The sequence below is a fragment of the Amblyraja radiata genome, chromosome 22, assembly GCF_010909765.2.
Source record: "Amblyraja radiata isolate CabotCenter1 chromosome 22, sAmbRad1.1.pri, whole genome shotgun sequence".
Taxonomy (NCBI): Eukaryota; Metazoa; Chordata; class Chondrichthyes; order Rajiformes; family Rajidae; genus Amblyraja; species Amblyraja radiata.
This window is the reverse complement of record NC_045977.1, coordinates 20,987,308-21,006,944: the sequence shown is the minus strand read 5'-3', so window position 1 is coordinate 21,006,944 and position 19,637 is coordinate 20,987,308. Positions and strand designations below refer to the sequence as shown.

General features: G+C 37.5%; 1 protein-coding gene across 2 annotated transcripts in view; it reads right to left on the bottom strand.

The window, feature by feature from the left end:
• baiap2l1 (BAR/IMD domain containing adaptor protein 2 like 1) overlaps positions 1-19,637 on the bottom strand; it is a 99,642-nt gene that overhangs the window by 17,163 nt on the left and 62,842 nt on the right. The window contains exons 7-12 of one of the 2 annotated variants that reach the window (XM_033040555.1): positions 17,881-18,033; positions 16,502-16,654; positions 14,610-14,751; positions 13,353-13,551; positions 10,426-10,494; positions 780-957 (exon numbers count right to left, since the gene is read on the bottom strand). In XM_033040555.1, coding sequence (XP_032896446.1) covers positions 780-957; positions 10,426-10,494; positions 13,353-13,551; positions 14,610-14,751; positions 16,502-16,654; positions 17,881-18,033 — 894 coding nt within the window. Of the gene's footprint in view, positions 1-779; positions 958-10,425; positions 10,495-13,352; positions 13,552-14,609; positions 14,752-16,501; positions 16,655-17,880; positions 18,034-19,637 lie in introns of those variants that run through there. The other variant, XM_033040556.1, reaches the window with a different exon arrangement.

The following is a 19,637-nucleotide window of genomic DNA, read 5'->3' as shown; positions in this document are numbered from 1 at the left end:
AGGTGCAGCAGGCAGTGAAGAAAGCGAATGGTATGTTAGCTTTCATAGCAAAAGGATTTGAGTATAGGAGCAGGGAGGTTCTACTGCAATTGTACAGGGTCTTGGTGAGACCACACCTGGAGTATTGCGTACAGTTTTGGTCTCCAAATCTGAGGAAGGACTTTATTGCCATAGAGGGAGTGCAGAGAAGGTTCACCAGACTGATTCCTGGGATGTCAGGACTGTCTTATGAAGAAAGACTGGATAGACTTGGTTTATACTCTCTAGAATTTAGGAGATTGAGAGGGGATCTTATAGAAACTTACAAAATTCTTAAGGGGTTGGACAGGCTAGATGCATGAAGATTGCTCCCGATGTTGGGGAAGTCCAGAACAAGGGGTCACAGCTTAAGGATAAGGGGGAAATCCTTTAAAACCGAGATGAGAAGAACTTTTTTCACACAGAGAGTGGTGAATCTCTGGAACTGCCTGCCACAGAGGGTAGTCGAGGCCAGTTCATTGGCTATATTTAAGAGGGAGTTAGATGTGGCCCTTGTGGCTAAGGGGATCAGAGGGTATGGAGAGAAGGCAGGTACGGGATACTGAGTTGGATGATCAGCCATGATCATATTGAATGGCGGTGCAGGCTCGAAGGGCCGAATGGCCTACTCCTGCACCTAATTTCTATGTTTCTATGTATGTAAGAAATAATAATACTCCTAGAACTAAAAACAAGAACACCCTATATAAATTATTGACATTTAAATAATGTGGTACTACTGGCCTCTGATGGGTACTTACCGAGTCCGAGTTGTCTGGTTGAGGTAGAATTCCTCGGTTTGGAGCACTGCTGTAAGAGTGGAATGTCATTTCCTTGTTGTGATGTCTAAGTGGCATTGATTCATAATCTGGTGGAGGTAGGGCAACATTTGACCTCTCTGCAAGATTAAGGATGCTGATACTCCGTGCAGAAGCTGTGCTAAACCAAAGACAATAAAAGAAAATTACAAGGTGCTTTTTTCCATTATCAGACACATAATATAAAAAAAAAAAAAAAAGTCTAGTAAACCTTGGTTAGTTTTTACTTTATTATTGCTGTAATGGTCCAGCAGAAGATAATTTAACTAACTCCAGATAGTGATTAATTTTATCAATAGCTTTTTGTATGCTATTGCCTTTACTTTCTAATATTAAACATACTGGTCAGAGTAAAACTTTGTCTCAAACAATTATGTCTCGATTTTCAGTTTATCTGAAATTTCTCTACATGATCCTCAAGTAATTTTAATGGATAATCGTGCTTGTGAATTAAATGGCTTCACTGCCCCTTGAAGGAATTTCATTCAATATCATTGTGAAAATGATCATGTACAGAGACCCATTGTGTGAGTAATAAGTAGTACATGAAGACAAAGTCTTCAATGACTGTATACATTTAGATCACCTGAATTAACAAAATCTGAGGAAAATTTAACTCCCAGATAGCCAGACAACCCAGAACATGTTGTCATGTTGCTTCACCACAAGACTTCATTTTGCACTCCAATATGGTAGGTTAACCCTCTCCATGTTTGTTCCTGGAGGAGATCATACAAATTAGGGGGAAGAGAGATATAAACGATTACACTAAATACTGGAGTAACTCAGCAGGTCAAGCAGCATCTCTGGAGAACATAAATGGATGACTTTTCAGGTCAGGACCCTTATCCAGTCTAAACGTCACTCATTTTTGTTCTCCAGAGATGCTTCTTGACCAGTTGAGTTTCTCCAGTACTTTGTGTCTTTTTTGTAAACCAGCATCTGCAGTTCCTTGTTTCTACATAAATGATGAACGCTGTAGATCAAGGAAATAGAGTTCAAAAAGAGAGAAGGTCTTAGGCAAAAAAAAACATACCTACGCCCGTTCTTTGACAGAAATTTCCTATAATCATTTGACTTTTCATATATTTGCATTGGTAACTTTCAAAAGGAACTTTAATAACAACTCCTTTATTCACGAATAGCTGTAATTGAATGTTAAATTGTTGAGTAAACTATAACACACCCCTCAGGGAACCAATGGGAAGAAAGTCTCCCTTCTTTGCAAAGAACATTAGGGATGAGCTTGGGCAGATTGCTTTAGTTAGTAAATGGAGAAGCTGTTATTCAATGTGCAGCGGTTACTCTTCTCAAATAAAGGTTTGGTGTTATAACCACATGTGCTGTTGCAGAGATAGATTGCTTGACACAGAGTCTGTTTAGCACTATTTCTTACATTGAATACAGAATATATTGTCGCAAGAAAGAGCACTTATTTTGTGCATCAGGAGTTACAAAATAAATCAATCACATTTCTCAGGCTAATTACCAGTTGGGAAGAGGAAATTGTTATGCAGCGTGTTCCCTGCCTGGTACAACATCGTGGAAACTTGTAACATGGATTGCCAAAAACACAATTTAAATCTTTCTTGATGTGAAGTTTGATTGTATAGTATAAAGACTCTCCTTGTGGCCCAATAGTCTATGCCAAAATGTATGCTCACCGTAAGCTTTATCCCAATTTATTTTCACTCCAATTTATTTTTCACATGTTGATATTGAACTGGTAATTACAGTGACTAACAGTTTGATCAAAACTGAAATTTGATTTTCCAGATGCCATTAAATAGTAGGATCCTAGTTCTGAGTGGATTTTGTGATTATTGGAACGAAAATAGATTAAGTAGTCCAATCTTATAAATGTGATACTTCTCTACCATTGCCAGCCAGAAATTTTCAATCCTATCTTTTAACTATTGATTGAATCATCTAGGTTTCATCAATGAGGCCAAATAAAGTTTGTAATATATACCAACATTTGCACTAAATTATAGCTAGCAAAGTGCAGCATAACTCTGTTATTCTAGTGATTTATTAAAGTAAAAGAAAAACAGGCAAACCAAGGTCCAGCTAAATACAAACTGAGAAGGGTTAAGATTTTAAACTCCTCGTGAGAATTACTTCTTTAAAACCATGTCCTCATTAACTAGTACGAAGTGTAATATATAATCTAATATTTGTATCACCAGGAGATTAAAAGATGGCTAGATATGTCCTTGACATGATTACCAAACCTTCTCAAACAAGCACATGGCTTACTATTTTTGCTGTAATTTTCAAACTGAAAGCCTGGATTGTTACTTCCGGTGTTGCTTACAGATTACAATATTGTTGTGTAACTTAATGGGAGTTTTCCTTTGACTAGTTGGCTCTACCCTTCAATGGAATAAAAAACTGGGCATGGCTCACAACAGCCAGCCAGTCTGCCACAGTCTGTTTTGTATCCTGTGCAGATGCATATATTTTGGTAACTTTATAATAAATAAAACGCAACTAAAGGGTCCAACCCAAATTGAGTGATGAACATCAAAAAATCTAGCTGATTTGAAAACATGATAGATGAGATTACAGAAAACTAATAGTTACTTTGTATTAATTGTGGTAATTGACCAGGAGGGATACTAGTGACCCCAGGTGTGGCTGAGAGGGAGTCCAGAAACCCGAGTGGCAAGAGCCTTGCAAAACACTACGTCACTGGTCAAGTGACTTCTATAAATTGTCCCTGGTGTAAAAGAAATAACCAGCGTATGGGTGATCTCTGGTCAGCATGGACTTGGTGGGCCGAAGGGCCTGTTCCCACATTGTTTCTCTAAACTAAACTAAACATTTGTCCCACTGTGTCGTAATCAAGCTTCATTCCCCACTCCATCAAATGATATTTAGATTTCTCACATCATCCACCTATGCAGCCTCTCAAAAAGTGAATCACCGGGATTCGTCCAGTGATGCAATCTCAACCAAAATACAAACTGCTGAAGGAATTCAGTGGTCAACCTGACCTATTGTGTTCCTTCAGCGGTTAGTTTTTTGCTCAAAGTTCCGGCACCTGCAGCCTCTTGTGTCTCCTTGGTCTTTCACCATTTGGAAGACGTACAACTCCAGTTCCTTTCCATTCTTTCGGTTTGAAGAAAGGTCTCGACCCGAAATGTCACACATTCCTTCTCTCCAGAGATGCTGCCTGTCCCACTGATTTACTCCAGCATTGTGTCTATCTCCAGTTACTTTCACCTCTTTGCACAATATCTCTCCAATGTATGTGCACACATTAAAAACTAACGTCCAAAATTATTATCCCACCACTGATGGGCGATAGTAGAAAGCCCTGAAGCTTAAGATGCAAAGTTATCTGGTACATTAAACTTCGCTTAACTAATAAAAGGCAGAGAAGCAGAATATTTAGTGTTATCCAAATTACATATTAGTACAGCTGACAATGAAGAACATGAAGATAGACACAAAAAGCTGGAGTAACTCAGCAGGAAAAGCAGCATCTCCGGAGAGAAGGAATGGGTGACATTTTGGGTCGAGACCCATCTTCAGAAGAACATCACCCTTTCCTTCTCTCCAGAGATGCTGCCTGTCCCGCTCAGTTACTCCAGCTTTTTGTGTCTATCTTCGGTTTAAACCAGCATCTGCAGTTCCTTTTTACACAATGAAAAATATAAAATATTCACAGCTATTTTCAATATCATCTCTATACTTATAAAAATCTCATCTTGTATGTGGATTTGGTGTGTATAATCATATCTTCTCGAAAAAACGACACGGTAACGGTAAAATTTTAACAGATTCCGGTAGACATTTTTCTCGTAGTCCAAAAATTGCCTTATCTGAAAATGTCATGCTTTATTTCTCGAGTTATTAATGAAAATGTTCAAAAATCTGACAAAACTTAGAATTTAAAAATGACTGTCTTTCGCTTTTGATGTCACAATGGGTCTGCGTGCCTTCTCCCTCGCGCTGCAAGTGATGTCACCCCCCAACCCTCCCTCCTCCCCGTTATTGAAAAGACTGAAAATCAAAGATCATAGCTGAAGACTGCGGTGGCCCAACTTGCAGTCCTTTGGTCGACGCTCGCCCGCCCACTCGCCGCCTCACTCGGGGTCCTCGTGTCGGCGCATGGTGGGGAGGTTGCTGCTGCTCTCTGCCTCTGCCCCGTGCCCTCTGCACCCCCCTCCCTCTCCCGCTGTCCTTGTGAGTTGGGGGCTATGCATGAGTGGATAGGGTGGGGGATGGGGTAAAAGAAGTGAATGAATAATATTAATATATCAAGGGGGGTGGTTAGTGTGTGTGTGTGATGCCGCAGGCCACCTCCCCCGCGACCGCGTGTTGATGGGATGGGACCCAAAGGGTCCCACTAGGTCTCGTAGTATTTAAAAATGAAAATCTGAATTTGTGAAGAGTTCTACTTTCTACTGGGCCAGTGTTAATAATATCTAAATATCAAATTCCAAATTACATTATTATGAGGTACAATTAGACCAAATGATTTATGGCCACAAGAGAATATTACTTTGACTACTTTTAAAATAGATATCAGAAGTCTATTATGTGATAGTCAACCTCATGGCAGCCATAAAAATGCAAGATATTTATGAACTTAACTGACCAGAGTGAAATAAAAAACATAGCAACTTCAACCACTGTGCAACACTTCCATGAAATCCTGAATCCATGTTTGCATTACAAACCTTGGTCACTGAATACAAGTGATTTACAAAATAAAATCTTGCCTCATGTTCAAATCCCCAAGGTAGGTTGACACATTATGAAAATTAAAGAGCTGTTTCTCCCTGGATAATGAAAGTTTACCCCTCCAGGAAATGGATGAAACCCAGAAAATAAGGCACCAAAAAATAAAATTTTCAATTTGACATGGAGATCAATCCATCACATTTAGAAAATTCCATTCTGAAATTTTAAATAGTCTCAAAGGAAAAATAAATACAAGTGACAGAGAACCGTCAGTGATGACAACTACACAGTAATTATTGTGAATCAATAACTGCCTCATATAGATAATTAGTTGGAATCAGGGACTTCTGTTGTGTGAATAAATGAGGAAAGCTGGTTTGAAAGTAGAGGGGGCTTAGGAGAGATTTAATAAAAATACTTAAAATTATGAGCAGATTTGAAGGGGAGACACAAATAGGATAGATAACTTGGGGGCAGAGGAAGGTAGAGAAAAAAGGGAATTTGTTTTTAAGAATGTAAATTTGTGATCTGGAATATATTACTTTATAAGGACAATGGAGAAAGTGTCAACATTCAACAGCATTAAATTGAATACTCAATAGGGGAAAAATGCAGAGCTATGTGGGGGGAGGGGGGAGAAACATAGGAGGGGGGATAACTAGATTTATTTTCCAAAATAGCCTGCCTAATAGCCAAATGCCCTCTATAATTTGTGATTTAAACTCATGCACAGTAGAATGCCATAGGAACACGGTGGACAGCAATCAGAGTTTGCACATCACATCCATCAAAAATAATGTGTTTTGTTCCTCACTGTATTATAGAAAGCACTGTGGCTCTGCTAGCCAATAAGAAGCAGAGCCTACTGTAAGATTAAATCAGCTTAAATAACATTACAACTAGTTACAAGACTTTTGTAAAATTCATGGTCCTTTTTATCTGGTCTTTATAAAATGATTCTACTCTAAAAGGTCGTGTTTCTAAAGATTATTCCAAATACCGCAAAACTTGAAGGAAAGCCCAATTTTTCAGTAGCATCAACTGCAGTTTTAAGTTACTTAATTCATTGCTTTAGCATGCAAACAATGTTGTTTCAAAAAATTCCAACATTGTTTATACCATCTAAGTTTGCTTGAGGATTTACTTGAAGAGTTGGAATCAGTTTAACCGGAATGCACAATTGAAAGAATACAGGAAGTTTGACAATTTTAGTATGACAATTTTAGTATGACTCCTTGCAAATTGTTGTTTCAGAGAAGTTGCTTTAGAATTTGTCGATACTGCTACTCCTGCTTTGAAGCTCAGAAAGCATGTATACAAGTAATGCAATTGCCCCACAGAATACTTCATACATATGCCTTCACATACTGAGTGGAAGCATAGGCTTCATAGCTTCGTCTCTAGGTATGGGCAGCAAGTGGTTGGAGACCTGCTGCTTAACAACTCGAGTAACTCAGATTCAATCCTGATCTCTAGTGCCATCTGCTTGGAGTTTGAACATCTGCCCTATCGCATTTACAGCAGATTCAGCAAATCTTGGGCAGGTGGGGGTCGGCCTGGTAGGCCTGCCGGGTAGCAGCACCTCGGACCCGTGAGCTACTGCTGATCCGACGCTTATTGCACTTCCGAGGGCAGCTTATTAACTGCCCATGCAAGAAATGTAAGTTTTGCTGTAAAATAAATTTATATTTAATATTTGTTTTACTTAAGCTCCCAGCAGTCCACAGTGCATTATAGACACGGGAAGGATATAATTAGTGGGTCAGAGGTGTATTGGTGTAAAATTATTACGCAACTTCTGTTGGTCGGGTAAAACAGATAATATAGCAAGGCTCTGAAACCAAGGGTGCCGGAAAATCGGGGGTGCACCTGTACTGGCTGAAATTGTCAATATAAATACACTAGTCATTATTGATGGGGTGCAGCTGTCAAAATTGCTTGGTTGGCTGCATTCTCAGGGATCTCAGTCCAGTTAATAGGTTAATCAGGTGTGAAATGAGTGCTGCACTGTTGAACATGCCACCCCTTAGATGCATTATTAAACCGAGGTTTAACTAGCCTCTCTGGTACGATTTAGAACAAAGAATCTATCCTTGGGTCCTGGAGAGAATTGCTCAGTTCACAGTTATTAATATATATTTGGTGAATATCACACCAGTTTGAGGAAATTTGTGATATAGTTGGCAGCTGCATTCCAATATTACAGGAATGAAAACACTTCAAATGAGCAGCATGCTCATAAACTGTAAAGCACTTTGAACCATTCTGAAAGCGACTAGAATGGCACTATTGAAATCAATGTTTTTCTTTTTCTTTACGTGACTATAATTTCAAATACCAGATGGCATAGATTTAAACTGATTGGCATGATGGGTTTTTTTAAATAAAAAAGATTCTGGTTGGGGGCATATAATATGAAGGATTCAAAAGCTGCATTAAAATACCCATCTACTCACAAGACAAAACTAATGGCAAACATCCTCCACTGCACTTGGATCAATGGTCACTTGTTCTTAATTCCTTCAGCTGAAAAACCCACCCAGTTTTCTTAATTTAAATTCCTGCGTGTTGGGGCAGTAACGTTTTGCTGATCTCTCTATATTTGAGATTTCATTTCGAATAGCTATATCAATTGTTCTTGGAAGATATTTCTGATACCCTTAAAATATATTAATGCACTTGTTGTAACATTCTGTACTATAGTGATCTTGAATTCATTATTTACATGCAGCAAAGTGGAAGTGCTGGATTTTACCACAATTAAATGTAATAGATGCTTACTTAACACAAATCATTGGGTATGATAACATCATTTCAGGAACAGGTTAATTGATACGACAGACCTCAAATGAAATGGGAAGAATTTGTATAAAATAATTTATATACATTAACCTTTATATTGATTGATTTTAAATGAAAATTGCAGGTTTAGACAAAAATGACATAATTTCTTGTCAAGGATTATACAATCACTTAACATTTTTATTATTGAATTATAAGCCTCAAGAGAAGCATTCTGCACAGGCTTTATCATCAAAAGCAATTTTGACCTTAAAAATTGAAAATGTTTTGCAATATGAAAGAGTGCCCTCTATCAAGAAAGACAGCGCCTTATATTCCACATGGAAAGCTTACAACCCAATGGTATGAATATTGAATTCTCCAGTATTAAATAATACCCCACCTACCACATCTCTCTTTCCAGTTCCTCCGCACCCCACTGTGCACCCATTTTTTCCACTACCCCACCCCAGTCGCTCTACTCCTTCCCCCTCCTTCGTACACTCATCTCCCATATCAGAGTCCCTCATTTTTATTTTATCCCCCCCCCCCCCTTTCCGTTCCCCTTCTACCCAAATACCACCTTCTGGCTTTGCATTTCATTCATCCTCCTCTCCTTATCCAACACCCTTTTGTTCTATTACTTGGCAAAAGGCCTATCAACCTTCCTCCTCACCTGTATCCATCTATCACTTGCCACGCTTTGTACCATCCCCACCAGTTTTCCAGCTTCCCCCACCCCTCACAGAGATGCTGCCTGACTTGAGTTCCTCCAGAACTTTGTGTTTTGTCCAAGATTCCAACATCAGCAGTTGCCTGTGCCTCTTCCTTGCATAACGTTGTCTGACAACTCCCACTGAAGGTTGGGATTGCAGATCCAGATGGCGACTCAGTTCTCTGCCCCACCCAACTATAATTACTACGTCGGATTGTCACAGTACATAGTAAATATGGTCAAAGGCTTCAACTCTTTGAAGTATAATAGTCAAGACACAAATAAAAAGAGTGTCCATCTCATTTAGGGATTACTGACTATCAGCAGAGACAGATCTGTTGGATGCATTTTCTGAGCCAGGCGACTCAGAATACTATTTCATAGGATATTTTGAGATATGGATAAACTACATTGCTCCTTCAAAATGAAGGCATTTCCATCTTTATGTTAATCAAGTCTGTAAAACTTCTCCAAACATTTGCCTTCTCCACCTAAATTAGGTGTGATTCAATTCTGCCTTAAAGTATTTATTACAAACTGCTGATTCATGATTATGAACTGGAGTTTGGAATAGCGAGAAATCATAGAATTAAAAGAGCAGCAGAACTGTTAATTCCGGAGAAGGCCTTCTGCATTCAATTGCAATTAAAATTATTGTAGTTTTACTAAAATTCTGTAGAAAAAAACTGTATACATTTCCTGCAAGCTTGAATCTTAAAGTTGATACAATTGTAATACTTATGTCAGTTTGCACAGAAGATGTGAAGAGCTGCCAAGAAACATTATTTTTAGAAACTCGAAGCCCGTCGCAAGACAAAGAGAAATTTCTTCACACAGTGTGGTGAATATTTGGGATTCTCCAGCGCGGAGGGCAGTGGAGGCTCAGTTGACTGAGTTTATTCAAGATATTTGAGAAATCAAAGGATACAGGGACAGTGCAGGAAAATAGTGATGAAATAGAAGATTAGACACAACCTTGGTGAATAGCAGAGAAGGCTGGAAGGGCCAAATGGCCTACTCCTGTTTCTTATGTTCTTAGGAGCCAATCTACAGGGGAAAAAAGGGGAATTGTTCAACCCATGTTACCTCCACTCCAGAACTAATACCACTACAACTTTAACTATTGAACTGTGGTACGCAGATGATGTTTGCACACACATAATCCTAAGCAGAGATCCAAAATAATATTGACTTATTTGTTGATGCATACCAGAAAAATTACCTTTCTAAGTTCTAAGATATGCAAGCATTAAATGACTAACAAGTTGTGAAATAAATACTTTCTGCAGTTGCTTAAAACTGGAAGTAGAAATTTATACTTATATAAAAGAAAATTGTGAGATTTTTTTTCCTAACACGAAAGGTTTCTAATACTACGTTTCCTTTAACATGTATTACCTGAGTGCAGGTGACATATCTGGAGCTTGTTCTATTGGCCTGGTGTAGGAAGTCGGAAACCAACCTCTCCTGTTCAGAAGGAATAAAAAATATTGTAATTAAACCCTTTTAAATGAACATCTTCAAGAACAGCATTTTTTTTGAAATCCCATGTATTTACAACATTCCAAGTCTGAGCTAGTCTTAAAATTTGACCTGCACTAAATCTTCACATTTATTTTTCACTGAATGTGGATCTAAAATTAGCTGTCATTGTTAAAGTAGTTCAATGGATTTAGAGGAAGAATTTACTAAATTTCTAGCTTCCTGTGCAAGAGGATCCTTCAAATAGACTATGAAGACCATCAATGAAGACCATTCAATATCTTTTGACATGACAAAAAGATTTGTAGTTATATAACAGGAATATGACTTTCACCTAAGTCTACTGGACATCATGCATAATAAATTGCACTCTCTCTCATTAAGCACAAGAAGTCATAGTTATAAATTGTTCATGCACTTTCTGTTCATATTTCACCACAGTACATTAATGACTAAGTTGATATAAACACAAACACTGTTGCGGAGCCTATTGCTTAAGTCTTACAGTGTGGGCTTTACATTGTTTTCTAACTTCTGCTGGAAGTTTAGTTTAGAGATACTGCATGGAAACAGGCTCTTGGGTCAACCGAGTTCACGTCGACTATCATTTACCTGTTCACACTAGTTCTATGTTACCCACCTTTTTCCAACAACTCCTTGCACACCAGGGGCAATTTACAGAGGCAAATTACCCGAAACGTCACCTATCCATGTTCTCCACAGATGCTGCCTGACCCACTGAGTTACTTCAGCATTTGTCTTTTTTCATTATCCAGCATCTGCAGTTCTTTATGTCTAACCTATAATCCTGTATGCCTTTCTCCCCCACCCCTCTCCCCCCGAGGAAATCCACACGGTCACAGGGAGAATATACAAACTCCACACATAGTACCCAATGTCTGAATCGAACCTGGGTCCCTGGTGCTTTAGAGCAGTAACCCTACACTGCGCCGCCATAACGTTACAGGAACATTTCCTAATGACAGTTCATATGGAAAAACTCCAATTGTATCTTTATAGCCTGTGAAATCTTAAGTTAACATATTAATGCAGATCAACCTTTTCTTGATTTATAATACATTAAAAATTGTAAACAAATTATTAAACTGTATGCTTTGTGAACTACTCCACTAAAACACTTTGAACAACTGAAAAGCTAAATGAAAATACAGCAGCTGCAAATCTGAAATAAAAGCAGAAAAATGCTGGAAATATTCAGTAGCTCATGCAGCATCCATGGAGAAAGAAACAGTTAACATTTTAGATTGATGACCTTTCATTAGGAACAGGAAGAAATGGAAATCAAACATGTTATAAATTGTATGAAACCGAAAGACGACAAGAGGGAAAAAAAGTTTTATGATAACCCATAGACCACCAAACTGAATACTGAAAAGGTAAGTGCTGCCATTTGAGAGAGGGTGGTGAACACTAGTTAGTTATGGTTGATCAGTCCAGATTTAAGAAGGACGTGAAGGATAACAAAGGAAAGAAAAAAAATGTTGAATTGTGTAGATAATACTGCAGTTTCTACTTGAATGTGGATCAGACAGGATGTGTGGAGAGAGAAAAAAAAGTTAACAATTCATAGAGATACTTTCATGTATATTTATTAAGGAAAAATTGTCACTCTATTGACCAAGCAAATTAGAATAATTTAACTCAGACACCAAATTGGCAGGGAATCTTGGATATTACTAGTTTGCTCCTACAGATGCCTTGCTACACAAATTCACAAGACTGAATTGAAAAAAATCTCCATGAGTAGATTAAAATCAAACATTGCTATACTAGTTTTAAATAAAGAAAATTTATTTTGTATAAATAAACATCATGAACCCATTTCCACGGTTTTACATTTATGGTCCTAACCATCCAATATAGCAATTATTCATTCAAACCTATCAACATCAAAAAAACAGATTATGTTTATTGGAGCTTGAAGCATCTGTTATGTGCAAACTGGCCACCATGTTTCTCACTTTAGAATAGTTACCATCTAAAGGTTAACTGTAAAGTATTAAAGAGAACTTGTAACCACAATAAATGCAAGTCTTTCGTTTTTTAATCTTGGTAATACATGAATGAGAGTTGCTATGAAACAAGCCATTTTACATGAACCTAAGCTTCCAGAAAGATTAAACAATACAATCCCCACTTTTATCCTATTTGTACAATGTTCATTTTTGCTTTAGTCCAGAATTAGTCACAATAGGACTAAATTTTCACCATGATCAAGAAACAATAGCAATTATGGCACAAACTGCATCTCCAGTCAATTTAGGTTCTGTTGGATTGTGTTTAGGGAGAAGGATCTCTCGTGTCTCAAGTCCTACATGCCTGAATGGAAATTTAAGATACAGGAAAGGTCCAACTGTATTGGCTATAAACTCTCTCTGTTAGGGGCCTATCTGTTGGGGTGGGAATGGGATTGAAGTTGATAAAATGTTCTTTGCACAGTGTCAGTTCAAAAGAGAGATGGCAGGTTACAAAATGCAGTCAAGCTCATTGAGGAGTGAATCAATGTCTGTTTAGTGTCGAAACGAGGAACTGCAGATGCTGGCTTACACAAAAGGACATAGTGCTGGAGTAATTTCGCAGGTCAGGCAGCATCTCTGGAGAATGTGGATGTAAGACATTTCAAGTCAGGACCCTTCCTCAGACAGAGGAAGAGTTCCTACCCAAAAATACACCTATCCATGTTCTCCCGAGATGCTGCTTGACCCGCTGAGTTACCCCAGCAGTTCGTAGCTAACTGTTGAATGTTCTTCTACTATATTTTTAATGCATTACCAATATAATAATTCTTATGTTGTAATGATTTAAGGCAAATGAGAACTTACAGTTTGGTTATATCATCTTCTCCATACAGCCAGCCATCCTTTTCTTCTGGTATTAGAAGTGTTAGTACATCCCCTTCTGAAAAGCTCAACATATTCTTGTTATTTCCTGCAGTGTGTGGAAAAATGCTTTTCACTTTTGGCCTTTGAACCATGTTCAGTCCAGTTGCAACAGAAATGGATCTTGATAGACCGATATCCTCTGTAGAAAAAGTACATTAAATTCATTACTGCAAGATCTTTTTAATACCGATATCATATCATTGCAACAAATTCAATTATTCAACTATAATTCAATTCAGGGCAATTACAAACTCTAACATAACAAGTTAGTTAAAAGCGGCAGAATGAATTTATGTAACATGTTCACTTGGCTTGAAATTAAAAGTTTTATAATATTTTTTTTAAAGAAAATGAAAAGTAAGAATTCCCAATCCTTAAGTTATACCTTAAACTTTTCTGTGCAATTACTTTGTAGAATGAAACAAATAAGCCAAATTTCATTTCAGATAGTTCAAGAGTTTTAAGATGTCTTAGTAAACAGTACGGTATACTTTAATTTCATTTTCCAGCACGAGGAAGTTTTATCTTATATGTTCGTCAACATATACACTAGAAGTCACTGAGCTAACTTCCTGCAAATGAAATCCACTGCTCCAAAATCATAAAGAAACTAACTGTGATTCCATCCAGCAGAATATTAACATCTCCAGTTATCCAAAACTGCAAGATTTACTTTAAAAACAAATGTTAAGCAAATGATCACCCCCGAGAGGTAATCTTGCTTCACTTAATACCAATTGAAATAATCTTGTATGATGTAATGTGTAGGAAGGAACTGCAGATGCTGGTTTATACCGTAGACACAAAAAGCAGGAGTAACTCAGCCGGTTAGGCAGCATCTCTGCAGAAAAGGAATAGGTGACCTTTAAGCGTCAGAATGTCGGAATGTTTGAAAATGAGTTTCCGAGATGTCACCTGACCTGCTGTCACTACAGCTTTTTGTGTCAATTTTCTAGTATTGATGTAATACAGGTAAATTGTAAAATAAACTCAACAATCATTATGCAGATTGAACCAGCACATATTCAATCCCTCAAGATCAACAAATCTCTCACTGATAATTAGAGATTGGTAATCAATGGTTGATGTACAGGTTTGCATGGAAATGCACAGGTCACATTAATAATGGATCAAGTAGACAAGCTTGCTTAGATTCTACTGGTACTAAGGGGGTATTTATTAGATTCCACTCCTTACCTGTGGATTCGGTGTTTCTCTCAATCGAGGCTATGCGCTGTGCATTTGGGTGGTTGAACATATCTGGCAGAGGACTTTTCTGAATTCTTCCAGGAGGAGCTGGTGGTATTTTTATATTGTTCTGTAATGTAGGATCATGTACCTGGAAAACCATTATCATTATTTTCTTGCTTACTTAAAATAGTTTGGTATATCTTCATGAAAACATTTCTGGTTGGGGCATTTCTTTCTTCTACACATGTTAAAGAACAAGGGCCTGATAAACATCTTGTTAAAAGATGGGAGCTTGGTCACCTTTACTTAGACATTATGCATGTTAAAGTTTATTTTATTATAGTGACATCTGACCATGATAACAAGACCCATCTGTACTACATTAATAACTGGGAATATAAATAATGGTATTATTAGAAACTAACAAGAACACGATAATTTAGTATTAATGCGCTAACATCACTCCTTAGGATTAGTGCCTGCCTCATTAGGCCCCAGGATTTGTTTAGAGAATAAAGTGTAATTAAATTTAAGGAAGCCTTCTGTAAAGTTTAATAGTGAGGGGTGAGCATGATCTGTACCACAGAAATACCAGAATGAAAAACAAACAAGACACCGATTTGTTTTGCCAAATGTACACAATCACAAAAATATGCTTTTGCCTAAAGAAATTCTCTTCTTCTATTTTCCAATTGGTTTTAAAATCCTACAGAATTTCATAGCAACTAAAGTTTCACTGGAATTTGTTTTAAACTGTGCAACTAATTATTTGAAAATCAATCTTCTTTTCTATCTATAACCCCACTGTCTCTTTCGCAGGTCTTGAATTGTAAAGCACCATCACACCATTGTGATTTGTAGCATTAACTAGAAATGTTTGGTCAAATATTTATTTTGAACTAAGAATTTCCCATGAGAATTTGACGTTATTGAAAGTAACCAGCCCTAATTACAGGAAACAGTTATTAACTAGCTATGTATGCCTGAAGATTTAATTGTTTTGAACAAGCAAAATAAAATGTTTAAAGATCCTACGGATAAAGACATTTATTTTAAGTTCTGTATGGTGGATGGAGTTTTCTACTCGGAATTACTCAGTGTTCAGAGAATTCAGAAGCTATTTTTAACATCATCCAAAACAGAGCTTTGAATCGCATTTGGAAATCAGGAAATTATGTCTTCCTTAAGCTCTGTCCCACAAATTGTATCTTTACACAATTCTAAGACGTTAAACAAATAAAGATAATAACTTTTCCATGATTATTACATTATTTGCAAGTGGAGGAAATAATGTTTTACTCATTTCATGCAGTCAGAATAAAATAATCACCTTCACCAAAAGAGAAAAGATAATTATGATTCCCCTGTTAATATCTATCCTAGAAAGTACCTGTGGGGATACTGGGCAAGAACAGGACTAGCTAGTCTATGAAGCCCACTTAGCTCACTCGCTTACAACCATTTTTTATCATAATGCATGAAGAACTCAAAAAGATGGGAAAGCATGATTTTTCTTTCACAAAACCTTACCTTCAACTTTTCTCAGTGTTCGACTATAATGTATTCAATAACAACATCTAACTTATTTCTGTGGCAGATGTTAAGCTAACTGGTTTGTAGTTTAGACTACAAAGGACATGAATAAGCAATGTTTCAGGTCAGGACCCTTCTTCATCCTTCTTTGAAATTTCCTTTTTTCTGTCTGTCTCATTTTGAACTAGCCAAATGGAACATAAAACCCTTTGAGCCTGTCCTACAATTCCACATTTACTCCTAATTCTAAAGGATAAAAATAAAATATAGAAAATATACTGTTATTTGGGATTTTATAATTACATGTATAACAAAGATATTTTAATAAACATTTCCCTCCTCTCTTGCCAAAGTCAGCTACTCACAGAGTATCTTCCTATCATTGGAGAAGGTTGAGGAGTTTTGGATGGATATGATGGGAAGCTGTTATCATCTTCATTCAAGAACTCCGGCACGTTTGTGGCATCCAAGCACTTATCCTGCCAAATATTTATTTTGGCACGAAGAAGTCCATTGGCCTAAGTGAAAACATTATATAATGGTCATTAGATGGAAATTATCATTTCATTTTCATAAAAGTACCTCAGAGTACAAGGAAAGGATGGGTTAGTTTATAATTAGTGCAGTGCCACATTCTACACCTATGCATTTTAATAATTACCATTTCTTAGCCTGCGCTTCACGGCATAAACTCCGTTCCCTTGTCACCATTTCCATCCCTAGTTATTGTCTGAAGCCGAACCAGATTGCTGGCATATTAGCGTTTCGTGTTTGATGCAAAATGATATCTCAACCACGCACTTGCTTGAATACCAGACTAATTTCCACCTCCATAATGTTTGGACTCCGATTCTATCATAGGTCATCTATTGCTGAAAATCTCACTTTGTTAGTTTAGTTTAGAATTAGCATGGAAGCAGGCCCTTCGGCTGACCGAGTCCATGCAGACAACCAATTACCCAATCAGACTAGTTCTACGTTATCCCACTTTTTTCATCCATTCCCTATACATTAAGGGATATTTTACAGTTCAGTTTATTTTATCGTCAAATGTACAGTGTAAAGCTTTTGTTGTGTGCCAATTAACCTACAAACCCGCATGTCTTTGGCTTGTGGGAGAAAACTGGAGCACCCGGAGGAAACGCACGCAGTCACAAAGTCCAAACTCCATACAGACATGACTCGAGGACAGGATTGAACCCATGTCTCTGGCGCTGTGATGCAGCAGCTCTATCGGGTATGTTACTGTGCCATCCACAATTCTAGACTTACTTCGAATGCTCTCCTGGTCAGCTACCGATCTTATCAGCTACCGATCTTTTTCTCACAGAGTCTGTGGAATTCTCTGCCTCAGAGGGCGGTGGAGGCAGGTTCTCTGGATGCTTTCAAGAGAGAGCTAGATAGGGCTCTTAAAAATAGCGGAGTTAGGGGATATGGGGAAAAGGCAGGAACGGGGTACAGATTGGGGATGATCAGCCATGATCATATTGAATGGCGGTGCTGGCTCGAAGAGCCGAATGGCCTACTCCTGCACCTATCGCAGAATCTCATCTCACTGGAAATGACATTTGCAACCACATATATTGGCTCTCAATCCAACAATAGTGCAGAAGAAAACATGAATTATGGCTATTATCAGTTCCTTACAGTAATAATGGTTCAAATTTTGAACATAATTTTAATGCTTTCCAATACATATTAACACAGAAAAATTCAATTGTTTCACAATTATTTATATACAGACCTTTTCATGGTAATTGCTTAGGTCTTGGGAAAAAATGCAATGCTTGTCCACTAGGAAGCAGAACCGTCTTTTTTCTTCAAGTAATGCCTCTTTGCAGCCATCAGTGATGAACCTCTGAATGTCGCTTTCCCTCGTACTGATAGTTGCTAGAAACTGGAAGGAAAAGATCCAAATGTCAATCTGTTCCTTCATAAAGTATATAGCAATTTCTACCAGATCACAATTATTCCTTCCTGGTTTCTCCCAAAATCAAGTACTTAGATTTATTGCCACATTTATTATATCAGAACTACTTTTAATGCAAGTTTATTTGTTTCTAAAACAGTACTCTGAATAGTCAAATTTAAAAAAAAAATATTTCCAATATTGGGCTATATTTCAGAAGCCAAAGATTTTGCCGGTGGCACGGTGGCTTAGCGGTAGAGTTGCTGCCTTACAGCGCTTGCAGCGCCGGAGACCCTGGTTCGATCCCGACTAAGAGTGCTGTCTGTAAGAAGTTTGTGCGTTCTCCCCGTGAGTGCGTGGGTTTTCTCCGAAATCTTCGGTTTCCTCCCACACTCCAAAGACATACAGGTTTGTAGATAAATTGACTTGGTATGGGTGTAAATTGTCCCCAGTGTAGGATAGTGTTAATGTACGGGGATCTGTGCGGACTCAGTGGGCCGAAAGCCCTGTTTCCGCACTGTATCTCTAAACTAATCTAAATTTAAAAATACCCCCAAACTGGCTATTGAAAATGGAACCGTGTGAAAACACGAGGGATCATGAGGGATAATCAGAGGCCAATTTCAGATTAAAATATTGCTCTCTCAGGCATAGGAATTAATTAGGAATAAAGACAATTTAATCTGCAGTTATAAACAGAACAGCAATAATTTAGTGGCTTTACTCAATTATGTTTTTACTTTGTTGTTAATGCATGAAAGATTATCATGTCATACATACATGTCAGAAAAATAGCAGTGAAAATTCTACCATACCTCCACACGTTAATTTGGATATGATTTCTAGGCTGTTACTCCTATCTATGATCTATTATTAGAACCAATTTGTAGGCAAGGTGCACACTTTCCAGTTCTTGGTTTCTCTTCAAGGACAAATAGATGACAGTGACGCAAATCTGCACCCTCTTTATAAAATGGGCATGTTTCATACATAAATTTTTTAAATTAAGCTACACTTCACCAAAATGTGATCAATACGAAGTTATGAACTTAAAAATTCTAAAAAGCTGAAATTGTGCTTAATTATCAAAAACATTATACAAGCATGGTGCAAGATTACATAATAATAAACAAATTGTTCACCATGCATCTCCTAAATGTACTATCCAAACTCTTGCTCTATACAAATAGTAAATCCGTAGAGCTGGGCAGAATTCAATCAATAGTAATCTGGAAACAATATGCATTAGTTAACTTTATGTCTTGCCATAACGGTAGGGCTTCTGCCCAGGGATAAAGTCACTTGACTATTTTAAAATGACAGTCTTAGCATTCATACTAGAGAAAAAAGTATACACATAATATTGAATGTGCTCAAATTGCATTTAGTTTAATAGACACCATTTACTAAAAGAAAACAGCTTGAAACATTCATGGAATTGAAAATTTGAGCATTCCCGTTCTAGCTGCAAAAACTTCTCAATAAAATTGCGTCAAAAATGTTTAACAAAAAGCTATATAAATTTGGTAAGATGTGCAATCCTCACTGTCTCAATAAAGAGTAGCTATACTTGGTATCCCTTTGTTTTTGTT